The 14,259-nt window shown below is 42.3% G+C and overlaps 1 protein-coding gene across 2 annotated transcripts in view; it reads left to right on the forward strand.

Moving 5' to 3' along the window:
- Positions 1 to 14,130, forward strand: part of gas2b (growth arrest-specific 2b) — a 14,205-nt gene extending 75 nt beyond the window's left edge. The window contains exons 1-8 of one of the 2 annotated variants that reach the window (XM_086194315.1): positions 1 to 52; positions 2,808 to 3,039; positions 3,885 to 3,994; positions 4,578 to 4,719; positions 6,382 to 6,445; positions 7,762 to 8,287; positions 8,370 to 8,477; positions 13,551 to 14,130. The exon at positions 1 to 52 is cut by the window's left edge and continues 75 nt beyond it. In XM_086194315.1, the coding sequence (XP_086050441.1) occupies positions 2,832 to 3,039; positions 3,885 to 3,994; positions 4,578 to 4,719; positions 6,382 to 6,445; positions 7,762 to 8,287; positions 8,370 to 8,477; positions 13,551 to 13,757 (1,365 nt within the window). In that variant the 5' untranslated portion in view covers positions 1 to 52; positions 2,808 to 2,831 and the 3' untranslated portion in view covers positions 13,758 to 14,130. Of the gene's footprint in view, positions 53 to 889; positions 967 to 2,807; positions 3,040 to 3,884; positions 3,995 to 4,577; positions 4,720 to 6,381; positions 6,446 to 7,761; positions 8,288 to 8,369; positions 8,478 to 13,550 lie in introns of those variants that run through there. The other variant, XM_086194320.1, reaches the window with a different exon arrangement.
- Positions 14,131 to 14,259: the final 129 nt, after the last annotated feature.

The following is a 14,259-nucleotide window of genomic DNA, read 5'->3' on the forward strand; positions in this document are numbered from 1 at the left end:
TTTGATGAAGAGGGAAATCTCCTGCAGAATTCAACTGAGGATACCGACAGTTGTGAGTACAGGCAACAACACCAGAGAAGAGTATGTAAAGTTCTTAACGATAATGGGGGGGTCTGCAATTATATCTACTTTTATATTGATTTCACTAGGACGTTGTCAGTAACTGTTGATTAGACAATTGCGTGTTTAATATACAACAATGAAGTTGTTACGAATCTCATGTGTTTACTCTTATTTTTTGCGTGAAAATTGTAATTTCAGATTAAAATCAAGGTTATCAGGCCGCTAGATGAGTGAGGTGTTCGCATGTGAGTTGTGAGGGTCTTGACCCTGCTGGACCTGCAGCTTCACTCACTCTGAGGTGCTCATGAATTGATTTCTTCTTCATGTTCAAACAATCAGTGGAGGATTTGTTTTTAAATGTTTGCCTGTCTTGCACCGTGAGACCTCTGTTCAGGGTTCAGTTGATAAGGCGTTGATTTAGTTTAGGGAACAGATGAAGGAAAGTCACGGGGTGAGGAGATCCCTGCTATAGTTGAAACAGTACATGCACCACTTAAATCTATGTATATACTGTATATATCTGTATTTTTGAGGTCATTACAAACAAAGCTGATGTAAGAAGCGACATGTGCTGAACTACTCGTTATATCTTGATACTATCAATAGTTTATTCAATAGACTTTGAAGGTAAATGCAAAGAAGTGAAAAGCCTTGAGGTAACAGCAAACTCTTCCCAGGAATTTCTTTGTAGAACCTCACACACATTTTTTCTAAAGTCAACATGAGAACTCTGCCTGTCATGTAAGGGAAAAGAATTCTGTTAAGTTGTTGAGAAGTTAGCAGTTTATTATCAGACACTGGCTTTGGATTCATTCTGAAGGCTGGTGTTTTTTGTACTGAAGCCCATGGACAACTGAATAATCCATCACTGTCATCTGACATGCAGCATAGATGCATGTTCAGGTATGTAAACTTAGGCTACAGCACATTTTTCAGTTTGCCTGGTGTGTAATTACAGCTGTTTCCTCTCTAACAGACTTAGATGTTTTATTGTGAGCACAATTAAAGACTGTGAAATGCCACTGAAGCACATCTTACTTTAACATCAAAGGTTACGCAAAGTAAATGAGCTGGTATAGCAAAGCTGGTATATGCATGGGCTTGAGAGAGAGAGAGAGAGAGAGAGTGTGTGTGTGTGTGTGTGTGTGTGTGTGTGTGTGTGTGTGTGTGTGTGTGTGTGTGTGTGTGTGTGTGTGCATGCGTGCTCTCTTACATGTGTGTGGTGTGTTTGCAGACATGCACCCTCAGCTCTGGACGAGTATAAAGGCTGCTAGTGTCTGGGAGCTAGGCCAGTGGATGACCTTTGCCTTCCCTTCCCAGCAGAGCTGTCCTGTAGCAGAGGTGTGAATACTGCACCTGGATGTTTGGTTAGAGACAGAGGCTCTCATGCCCTAATGGTCAACCTGTAAACCAGTCTCAAACTTGGCAGGCAGGCAGGCAGACCACCCCCACCCCCCACCCCCCAACCTGTATCCTCCATCCGTCCCAAGTCTGCATGATGTGTTTACAAAAGCCCCTTTTCACGAGGTTGGCTCTGGACCATATGTCTGCAACATCTTCCCATTCATCTGTGTGTGAGCTCTTTTATTTTACCTGGCACCTTACATGCACTCTGGCGGGCCAGGATTCACTGACACACTTTTCTCTGGGCACTCAGTTGGCCTATTTAACGCAGACATGCTGCGACAATTTGTCGTCAAACTTTTTGCTGATGTCAGCTAACTTCATGACAAAGTGCGCTTGAAGATGTAATGATGCTGAGCACCTCTTTTCTCCAGGTAAAGACACAGGTGGTACATATTAGACGTGACAACAGATGTCTGTGTTTCAAACATCTGGCCGCCAGGTGTGCGTCTACCTGGTTGTTCTGCCTAAGATAAAGCCAGAGAAGAAAGAAGCGGTGAGCTACTGTAGATCAGCAGACACACTGACCTACTGTGTGTTGTCGTCTTACTTCCAGCTGGTTAGAGTATTCCTGGCAGTTAGAGCATGACTCTGCATGGGGCTGAGCTTTATGATGGACGTTTCTCTGGGAACAGGACAAATGAGCCGTGCAGCGGCACCAGGAGACTGGCTCGGCGTTGGAGCTGTACACCTTATTAAAGCTGAGCTCACAGTCTGCCGCTTTAATGCCTTTGATTAATGATTGTGCTCATTGCTTGCTTGTGAGTGTGAGCTCCATTATGAAATGATTTATAACATGTGTTGTCATTACTGCGCACATGCAGGACAGCGCTGTTATTACTCTCACTTTTAATTATTAATTGTTTATTTTCTTCTGCTTTTATCCATCCTGCATTGGCAGAAATAAACAGATTTTTGAAACATGAAACAGCCTATACGCTGTTTCTTTTTTTAGAAAATACTTCCCACTGCAGCTGGAAGTATGAATCCCAATTTATAGCTCTGTAGTTACTTACAGGTCACAATAACAAACAAAACAAAGAGTAGATGTGCAGAAACAAATACATCTGTCATACATCTGTTTTTTTTTAAATTTGATGCTGTGTTTTGCAGAAGTATAAAGGAACTTGAGTTCAATCGGTCATGAGTTCAGTTTAAAGCCGAGTCACATAAGTTTCATCACTTGTAGTCAAATGAAAAGCTTCCTATCTGTGATTAAAACAATTGCACACTGAAATATAAATGAGTCAACATGCAGTTTATGCAAAATATCGCAAGAGCATAACAGACAAAGAAAAAAGATCAGTACAAAACATTCTGTCGTTTCTCCCCGTCTTCAGGGTCTCGTCGATCGCAGCTGAATCATGGAGGGCGAGGCGGAATGGATGAACGGCGGTGGGGAAAGTCCTCTGACAGGGTTGGGGATGAACTGTCTTCTTGGCCAAAAGTACAGACACTCTGGTCCAGGTCTCGCCAGTCCTCAGGAGTACAACCAGTGGCTGCCTTACCGGCACGACGCCAGCCTGCTGCCCATGAAAGAAGACCTGGCTTTCTGGCTCAACACCATCATGGGTCAGATATTCTAATGAATGCACCTAAGTGAAAGATCGGTTCTTTTTTTAATCATCAGAGAAGATGTCAGTTCAAAGTTTAGTATAGTATCATATATTCATCCCAAACATCACCTCAGGCATTTCTCTCCGCTCTCTTCAAACTTGGTCTTTTATTTAGAGAAGTAGGTGGTGTCACATTAACCTACTTATTATCCCAGATCCTTCAAATACTTCCTCATGAAGGAAACTGTGGTGGAACTTAGGTTAAAGGGGCGTTTCAGCCCATTTTACTGCATTGTGAAAGAAAACGTACAAGTTTTTACGTGCCAGGACGTGTTTGAGGTTGACCGGAGTGACAAAAATCCAACATGATGAGTGTTTTACAGATACTCACTTTTAATTAAAAAATAAAATATAAAAAAACATGATAGGGTCTTCGCCTGAAATACCTTCAGGCTCAGGCCTTCATAAAATAAGAAAAATGAACTTTAGCTTCCAGACCAGGGAGTTTGATAGAAGTGATCAGAGTAATGCTACTTTGGATGTTTTACATAAATACCCAGTTTTTTTATTTCTTCACACATCAGAAGCATTCCTGTGGTTTACTTTGGTATTTTGTAAATCTATAATTCACAAAATAATCCAAACAGTCCAACATACTGCTGTCTACTTGGTATTAAGGTATACAGCAGATCAAATTAGAACAGTTTTTACTGCAAGACTGCAAGACTTCTGGAATAGCAGATATTTCTACAAATAACACCATGTTTACTGATATTCCAGTACCTTCAGTCAGTGGGATGCAACATTGCGTGTGTGTGTGTGTGTGTGTGTGTGTGTGTGTGTGTGTGTGTGTGTGTGTAGGTATGGATCTGACAGCTGACAGTTTGATGGAGAGGTTGGATAATGGTGTTCTTCTCTGTCAGCTGGCACAGCTGCTCCAGGAAAAGATGATCCATATCAACAATGGCAAGGTGTAGCAATGCATACACACACACACACACACACACACACACACATGCACACACGGACGCATACTTAAGAAAAATACAACCATTCTCGATGAAGTCACTTCATTTGCCAACAAATCAACTAAAACAGACGGCTGTGTGTTGTGTCACATGAGGCTGCTGGTGTTTGGGAGTCTGTAAAATACGAGATAAGTACTTTATTGAAAATCAGCTCAGAGAAAATGTAATGAAGTCTGAGGACTTGATAGGAAAAGCCCGTAAAACACAAGGCAGCTTAGACTATAAGTCCAGGTCAGGAGTGAGGTCAGTGTCTGCTTCCTATAGCGAGCCTCATCCTGCCAGCGCTGGTTATGTTTTGACAAATCCTCCATGCACTCAGAGATGTTAGCACACGAGCTGAGGAGGAGAAACCCTCCACTCTGCCTGTCGCTATATTCATATTTAAGGACTGCTGCAATATTAAAGAAGGCATGTGTACTTTTTAATCATTGGACAGATTCAGACAGTCTGAATCACTGAACACACTCATATTTACTACCTACTTATGAATTCATTTTTTGCGTGTGTTTGTGTGTGTTGAATGCAGCCCCTCATTAGGAGAGTGATCCATTGGCGAGCTGATGCAACTTCTGGATCCTTTTTCGCCAGAGACAACACTGCCAACTTCCTCTACTGGTGCCGAAAGATCGGCGTTGACGAGGCTCACCTCTTTGAGTCAGAGGATCTTGGTGAGTTAAGACCGGAGATCGTTCCTGGGATGCATCTTTGACACTTATTATATCAATATAAAGGCCTGAAGTCATATTAATTAAATTAAAAGCCTTGGACTTAAGTTTTGTCCCACTGAGATAGAAGTCAAACAATGAGAAGTATGTATTCTGCTTCCAACTCTAGTCCAGTTATTGTGTGGGAACATGATATCCCTTATATTTGTTGAATTTAGATTAGTTACTATTATTCCATCACTACGATCAAGCACTGACATATCCCATACTTCCATGTGTCTCACAATAGGGTGAAAAGAAGTGAATGAATCACTTTTTTTAACAACATGAATCAGACTTTCACTCGCTGTTGGTTCCTGTGTCCTCTGCTACTGTGAACGGTGCTAATTAATTAATCATACAAAATTAATGCATTAATGCAGTGGATCCTGCCCTCGGATTTAGCTTGTGAGTGGAAAGCTGAGTAAGCAGCGGAGGACACCGGCACACATCGGCTGTGTCAAGTCTAGAGGAAGCCCTACACATCACACACACTCAGTGGTTTTGACTGTCAGGACTTCATGTATAATTGTTGCTCATGAATATTTGGCTCATACTTCAATTGCTATGACCATCATTGCCTATGAACCATAAAAACTGTTCTTGAATACATTGGAGAGTTAAAAAAAAAAAATTGACATCTGAAGTTTACATTACTTCTTAATGAAACATTTCCAATGTGACGCACAGACGTGATGCGGTATTTTTTTTTAATGAGTAATTTTACTAAAATGCTAGTAATTTGACAACCCTAGTACTATTTTAGAAAAAAAAACAGAAACTGGTGCTATATTGTTGGAAAAGGTTTTAAAAACTCAAAAACTCAGAGAGTGTTGATACATTTACATGTTTCAACGCAAAGGAAGTGGAACTGTGAGAAGAGTCTGGCACTGCTGGCTCTCAACAAGAGGCCCATCTGAGTCTTCATGTCCCTCCATGTGTGTGCGTGTGCGCGCGCGCACGCGTGTGTGTGTGTGTGTGTGTGTGTGTGTGTGTGTGTGTGTGTGTGTGTGTGTGTGTAGGGGTTTCAGTGGATGGACCCTACTGCATTTGACTAATTGAATGAAAGGAGAGAAAAGTTAGGATACTTTGATACTGTGATCTACATGATTTTTCTGTCTGTTTTCTCCATTTTTTTTGACTGCAGACATATAAAGTCAGATATCCAATCCAGGTGACTGTTTCCATAAGTCACAGTAGCATTAATAGTTAATTGCATCATTTTGCTCCTTTTCTCCTTTCTCTGTTGGAATATTTCCTTGTGTAGTAGTTTTACTTTTCTTTTTTTTTTTGGCATGCTCCAACGTCTTGACAGTGACTGAGCTGTAGCTGCGTTTCAGTGGTTTAATGTGTAAGTAGCGGACTGGAGGCAGGCCGTGAAGCCTTCATACCCTCATGCCCTCAGCTGCACATCCAAAACCCTCAGGAATTCCAGCTCTGCTTCAAAGATAGAGCTGCACAATAGAGATGGAGCTCCTCCCGCAATGTGTCCTCCATGTTCAGGCAGCTCTTGTTTTCTCTTGAACAAAGACACAAGTTTATCACCGGAAATATCTTTTCTTTGAGATGACTGACTTTATCCATACACCCCTCTTTGCTTGTACTCTATGCATGTGCTGGGTGAAGTTCTCCACAAGCAGCCTCGGGAGGTGTGTCTGTGTCTGATGGCGCTGGGGCGGATCGCAGCCAGGTAAATATCTGCCCCATCGTCACTGAGGCTCCTGAAAAATATCACACTTCAATATCAATGCACAGAAAACTGCAGCTGCTGTCTCAGGGCGTCAAGGATTTCAGTACATTACAGCAACAGTTTCAAAGTGTCCATCATCTGATGGAAAAACACCAAATATGTTTTTATTTAATGACAGACAGTTAAACCTTTTTAAGAGGATTTTCTGTCACATCCATTTATTTACCCTTTAGGATACTCATAGTTTAGCATTTAAATCCATCCGTCCATCATCCATTCATCCATCCATCCATTTTCAACTGCTTATCCGAAATCGGGTCACAGGGGGCAGGAACTTCAGCAGGGAGCCCCAAACTTCCCTTTCCCTGGCCACGGCATTCCAAGGCATTTCAAGGTTAACTTGAAGGTGTAGTAACTCCACCTAGTCTGCCCCGCAGCCTCCTCTCCGCTGGATGTGCCTGGAACACTTCCCTTGGGGAGTGTTTAGGTGGCATCACATGTCTGAATCACCTCGACTGGCTTCCTTTGATGCACAGTTGACTGAACGTCTCACCTCATCCCTTGGGGAGACACAAGCCACCCTTCTGAGGAAACCTGTTTCTGCGATCTCATTCTTTCCGTCATCACCCACAGGTGAGAGTAGGAACAAAGACTTAACCATCGATGGAGAGCTCTGTCTTCTGCTTCAGCTCTCTTTTCTTAACAATGGTATGGAAGAACAAATGCACGACCGCTCCTGCGCCTCCAATTCTTCAGCCCATCCAACACTCCATAGTTCCTTCACTCAAGAACAGGACCCTGATATCCTTCAACTCCTTCACTTGGGGTAAGAACTCATTCCCTACCTGAGGTGGGAAGTCCACTGTCTTCCTGCTGAGAACCATGACATCAGATTTGGAGGTGCTGGTCCTCATCCCACCTGCTTCACACTCCGCCGCGAACCGAACCAGTGAGAGCTGAAGTTCACCGACTGGTGAAGCTTGCAGGATCTCATCACCGCAGCAATGTAATCATCAGTCCACTGAACTGCAGCCCACCACAGCTATGACTGCACACTGAAATCTAGTCCATGAGAGGCGCAACCCCCACTAAATATGAGTCTGACTTTTTGCTGAGAACTTGAACACAACTCCTGCTTTGGCCGTGCAGAAGTGGATGGTCCTGAGTAGGAGCCAGTGTGATTTAAAGGTGGAGGTGGTGTGAAATTTTATTATAGACAAAACTGTGTTTAGGAGGTGTGTGTTGGGGGGAGGGGGGTCTGGGCTACCATATTGTTATTGTTTTTTGTGATTGCTGATATATTTTCCCCCACTCAGGTATGGAGTGGAGCCTCCCGGACTGGTGAAGCTGGAGCGAGAGATAGAGAGGGAGGAGGCGGCTTGCTTGTCTCCATCATCCCCCCTGACCCTCTCCTTTTTTCCTCCTTCATTGCTTTGCTCACCACAGGCCCCTGCCCCGTCTCCCCCTCTCCCACCATCACCCCCCATTCCAAGCACATCCTGTTTCTCTGAACCCCTCACCGCTTCACTTACGTCTGATCTTCCATCAGCCACAACAAACCCAGCACCTCCATGTTTATCCCTGCCTCAGTCCCCCCTCCCCACCTCTAGCCCCTGTACAACCACAGCATCAACACAAACACCTTTGTATTCTTCATCCTGCACCACAAACACATCTAGTCTTCTGTCAGCATCCTCGCCGGGTCAAACCCTGAAATGTTCCGCCAGCACACTAACCAACCATGCTCCAACACCTCCCATCCCCCGCCCACCTGCAGGTATGACCCGTCACTCCAGCAGATCCATGAGCCGAAAGAGTACCAACAACATCCTGGATGATATAGTATGTACTTACATCTGTTTGAATGCATCTTATTTAAGTTCCAGATGAGCTTCGGTGATTAAACGTGTCTGATCTGTTTCAGGTGAGAAACATTATTGAAAATCCTCCCTGCTGCTGCTCCTCCAGGTTCATTGTTGAAAAGCAGCCTAAAGGTTGTTACCGTGTCGGAGATAAAGTTCTTTACATTCGTGTGAGTACCTCACTTTCACACCCACCTTCTCTCCCCCTTCATTATAATCATGCACTACTATTACAACAACAAGGAATTTAGTGAGGAAATGTTGAATACCTACATGTCGTACTCACTCCAGTCCACAGTTAAATTTAGTAAAGTAACATTTATCTTAGACGACAACCCTTTGTTGCTAAATCCAAGTAAGCTCCTGTCTAATTTCACAGTTTTCCCACTTTTTTATGTTCTCGTAACATATTCTAACATCCTTATAACTAATGTGCCATTCAAAAAAAATTAACATAGTGTACTGCAAAGCAAAAGTGCAGGTTAAAAAAACAGGAACATGTTTGCACTGATTAGAGTTGTTTTTTTGCAAGATTATGTGTTATGTATTTTTTCTAAGAGAACAGGGGTTTGTTCAAGACCACGCTCTGTACAAGCTTGATGATACCACTCCAGATGTGCTTTTTTAATATAAGTGGGAAATAAATGTTGATAAAGTCAATATATATCACTGTTAAAACTAAAGTGTGGGATCAAAACTTGTACTGTGATGCCATAATTGTATTGGCTAATGTCTCACTCACTGACGTTTCATGACAATTTGAGTAAACATAATAAGTTATGAGGTGTGAAGGCCGGCCACTTATTCATCATCACTTGAGTCAGCAACAAGTGCAGTATGCCAGTGACTGATTTGTGATGTTGATGCCTTTCAGCTTCCTCGAGTCGTGCACCACCCGTATGCCTCTGTACAAAAGATCGAGGAAAGGCCTTCTGGGAGGCAGGGTTGCTTGGCAACCAATGGTCAGGATAAGACTGGGCTGACAATGATTTTATTCAGTACACAGACCTTCAGCAAAGAGTTCAAACCCGAAGGAAAAACAAACACGTCTCTTTCAGGTTGATCTTGCAAAGATATGCCTTTTGTTTGCAGTTCAAATGGCAGCCCACTCGGGAGCCCCTGTCCATCCATGCAGGGAGGGTTATGAATGTAAGCTGGAGGATTTATTTCATTGCTGGTCTGTAAAGAAACCATCTATACAAAAATAATATTAACCCCAATGTAGCTTAATGTGCAGTATAATTCACCAAATCTGAAGCAGAAATACACTGTGCAGTTTATCGTATAAATCCTTGAGTACATTCCTTGAAAATAATATATTTTCTCATGATTGGAATTTCTGTTAGTGAACTGTTGCAGCAGATTTGGACAATCTATCAGCTTTCATCATCCACATTCAATTTATAGGTGTGTGTGTGACAGCAGTGGTGGCTAACTGGTGACTTGTGTTACCTCATTTAATGCTTTGTTAATCTTATCGTAAAACCCCTTTTACCTAACATGCTCTAAACTGGTAATCAATGCCTGCAGCAGCGGTTTGCTTCCAATAGAGATGCAGCCAGTGGTAGAGGAAGTATTTGAAGTACTAATATAACTGAATTATGCAAGTATGTTTCATGTAACCTGGAAAATGTACACAGTATATACAGCGTATTAAAAGTCAAAGCATATAAATATATATAGTATATGTGTAAAAGTACCATATTGCAGGACTTATCATTATCAATACTTGTGTAAAAGCAGGATTGTAATGTTATATTTAGTTGAGGTGGATCTCATTTTGATATGCTGTGTAGGACTGCAGCTAATAATTGTTTCATTATGTTTTCCACTGATTGTTTGTACTATAAATATTCTGAAAATATAGATAGATGAATACTGTCACGACTAGCTCGTGACCAAAGTAACTAACTTTAATGTTAATCACCAACCAAATAGTAGAAAATTCAAAATTCCATCCATTTTCTTCCGCTTATCCTGTTAAGGGCCACGGGGGGAGCCTATCCCGACGGCTTTCAAGCGAGAGGCGGGGTTCACCCTGGATGGTCACCAGTCCATCACAGGGCCAACACATAGAGACAGACAACCATTCACACTCACAGTCACACCTACAGTCAATTTAGAGTATCAATCAGCCTCGTCCTCTCTTGATGTCTTTGGACTGTGGGAGGAAGCTGGAGTACCAGAGAGAACCCACACAGGAACAGGGAGAACATGCAGACTCACACAGAAAGATCCTGTGCTGGATGGCCACAGTGCTGACCACTGCACCACCGTGCCGCCTAAATTCAAAAATTATAGAAAGCAAATCAACATTCTTACAGAAAACATCAAAATTTTACATTTGTGAAGCTGGAAACATGAAACATTTCAGCATTAAAATAATACTGGGAAGAGTTGCCAGTTGTTTTTCTGTCAATGGTTAAATCATGTCATCATTTCTGCTCCTTGTATGATCCACTGGATAGTTGAATTTGCATACAGCATCTGGTTTTTGCAAGTTCTTTGTGTGTAGAACAAAATCTTTGCATAGCATTTAGGTTTATTTATGTTTATGTCTGATATTTCCTTATTGACTGTAGTTGAGTACAAGTAGAAATTAGCATGCACAAGCCACTTTTGACTGGCACAAACACTTTGCCTGTGTGAATAGAGCTCTGCAGCACATCGACTCTGAGTCCGTCCATTACCTTGAAGCTCACAGCTGCCTGCATGGGGAAGGAAACACGCCATAAACCCTGATTACCATATACTATGATAACCCAGTGCTGCTCCAGAGTGTCCAATTCAGTGTGTGCAGACCTTTCTAAAGAGCAGGTACTATTGATTGCTGAGACATAATAATTAGCGCGGGGTTTAATCAGACAGCTCGTTAATGAGCGGCTGAGCATGACTGCCCCTCCTCACCCATAAACTTTCCACCCGACCCATTTTCAAACACCCCCACCCCCCTCCCTCTGGAGACCATTCAATCATGGTGGGCTTGAAGTGCTTCACCATTCTTTGGTGTTAAAAAAGAGGAAGGCTTTTCTTTTTTCTCTTTGTCCAATTAGGCTCTCTCTCAGCTTTGTAGCAGAGATGCTGTCTGACTGTGTCAATGGGAGCAGAGACACTCAAACGCCTCACAATATCATGCTAAATCAATTATTTCTTCATCTCATCATCTGCATAAAGTGCAAACCTAAAAAGGACAGGATTTAAGGACAGGAAATGTGCAGCAAAGCAACTAAAATCATTAGTCTTCAGCTCAGCACATTGATGGAAAAACCACCTCATCCTTTATTCTCCAGTGTCCTTGTTTGTTTAGGGCAACCTGACTTCTGATGTTAGCAAGGAGGGAGGAAAAATACTTCAAAATATACAAAAGTTGCCACATTTCAAACATAAGTAAGTCAGCCAATCTTAGAAAGAGGTGTGGTTTTAACAGGTCAAACAAATCCTCCATAAAGTCATGATGTAAATAAAAGACTAAATGTGAAGGGAGAGAGTGGTGCTCTAAGCTAAATGCTAGCATACATTAGGAACACATTGACATTCATCTGGTGTTAATTCTTTTATTGTTATCTTAGTTGACATATTTCTGTTCCCTCCCTAAAGCAACACCGCACCCCATCTTAATCCCAATTCTTTCAAATTGTGTCATTTCAATAATGAAAATTCCACAAAACCGTCACATATTTCCTACAACAACCAGAAACTGCAAATGTCAGTCCTAGCATGTCACAGTCTGTGTGTGGACATCTAGACAGCCCCCTGTCATCTAATGTCTGCCTACTGTACTTTAAAAAGTCTCTTAAATGAGGCGTCAAAAGCAGCGGACATGGCTAAAACCTGCCTCCTACTGGCCACTGTTATAATGGCGACTCCTTAGCTCTGAGAACACTCATGTATCTTTTAACAGGAGAGCAGAGAGGAATCAGTGGAGCTGCTAGGGAGGACACAGGGGAATCCAGATGCTAGTTTATGGGATGCAGACGTCACATTTGTATGGAGACCTGTAGGGGGAAGGGTTCTAGTGGTAGACACAGGAATAAAACGGTCTGCCTGAGAGAGGCTGAATATGATAATTCCAGAAACACACCTCTGTTTTTATTCAACTTGGCAGCATAAGTCTATACTTTGGAAGTGTTCTTCTGTTAATTTAAAAACATAAATCAGTTGTAGACAATCACTGAATGTTGCTTTTGGTAGCTGCATTCATAGGGTCGCTGAGTTAAGAGAGGAACCTTATTAAAGCAAATTACACAAATATGATATGCTCTTACCTTTTTTTCTTCCTTTTAGACATAATTATAGCAGGGAGATTATTTGGAGAAGGAAGAGCAATCAAAGTTACATTCCCTTCCTGTTTTAGAGGAAAAGGGTTCATTGAGGATGTCAGACTTGACCTCTGTCCAACATTTTAATCTGCAGGATGACAGCGATGGACCTCGTCTGGGGTTTCCAGCTCGTGTCGCCTGCCTGCCCGTGTGTCTGTGCATTGATTTTGTTCATCCTGTATATGTGACACACACCTTCCCACATGAGAGCAGCATATCTGCTTGTATTATCACATTCTTAATGGCTCCTTAATGAAGGGTTTATTGGCGATAAGGCAAGAGGGCGTGGGGGGGGGGGCAGCGCTGACAGGACAATAGATGGCTTTGCAAGGCCTCTTGGGAATTTTTATGTCTACTGGGAGTTGTGGGTCTGGACTGAATCCATCTCAATTTCTCTTTTCATTTTTTTTTTTTTACTGGCTTTATATTGTGGCAGTAGTTGCCATGGTAGCAGTTGGTTTCAGCTGCCTGTGAAGGATGCGTTGACTCAGATACAGCGGACCTCTCTGCAACTACTGTTAGCAGACACACTGGCTATAGTTTTATTCAAAATAGTACTAATTGGGTGGTTTGTATGTGGATGTGTGTGTGTGGGTGTGCTTTTGTGTGTCACTGCATGTGTGTGCATGCATGCTAGTAGGGGGATTGGTCCTTCACGTGTGCTCAGCTGGTGCCATGAGGTGCTGTTTCATTTGGTTTAATGAGATTTTGACAACGCTATCTAAGGGATCATTTGCCTTTCATAGCCTGAGCTACACATGCTGGAGAAGCTTGTAAATATTAGATTGGCGAGTGCACGCGCACGAGTGTGTGTGTGTGTAACGGAGGATTCATAAACATCCTGACAATACCAGTGAATGCATAGTCACATTTTTTCCCTCAACATTCCTAACATGACTGTAGCTTTTCATATCACCTCTGCAGATGCTGAATGAGCGCCACGTGATGGTGCGTGTAGGTGGAGGCTGGGAGACCTTTCTAAGCTACCTACAGAAACATGACCCCTGCAGAGGAGGACCAGTGGGCAAACCAGAGCTCAGAGTCTGCAGGGACAAAGCAAAGCCACCTAGTTTGAACATGTCACCTGACAGCTACATGGTAGTCAACGCCCATTACCGCGGCAAGAAGTAGACTGTTGACTGATTGAATCCAACTGCGCTGTACAAGTTCTATAATACATAGCTTGTACTGTTTAGCTGCCTAGCTGAGGAGGAAATCCTACCTCCTCTGGTTCTTCCAACATCATCATAGAGAGGCTTTAGATTGTGGTCTTGTATAGCGCAGAATCTTTATTAATTTTGACTTTTGTTGTACAATTTAAAAAGATAAGAATAATGTGCTTATGTATCACAGTAGTTGAGTTGTGTATTTGAGCTTTGTCATTATGGAGGACTGGTAGAGGCAGTACTGGGTAGTACTGTTGTTAAAATCCAAGACTCAGTTGTATGCAATGATTTTTAAATGTGTTTGGATTTCAGTCTGTGTCAAAAACTGCTTGTAAGATGGAGATAAGCAGGAGGAGTAAATCTTGCAGTTTAAATATTTGTTTGTATTTAATACCATGTATCATTTCTTGTTATTTTATACTCTCTCTGTAATACACAATAAATTCTAAAAGCATGTGTGTGTTCCA

Source organism: Aulostomus chinensis, chromosome 2, assembly GCF_037954235.1.
Source record: "Aulostomus chinensis isolate RoL2024-O1b breed Wild chromosome 2, RoL_Achi_v1.0, whole genome shotgun sequence".
In the NCBI taxonomy this organism is placed as follows: Eukaryota; Metazoa; Chordata; class Actinopteri; order Syngnathiformes; family Aulostomidae; genus Aulostomus; species Aulostomus chinensis.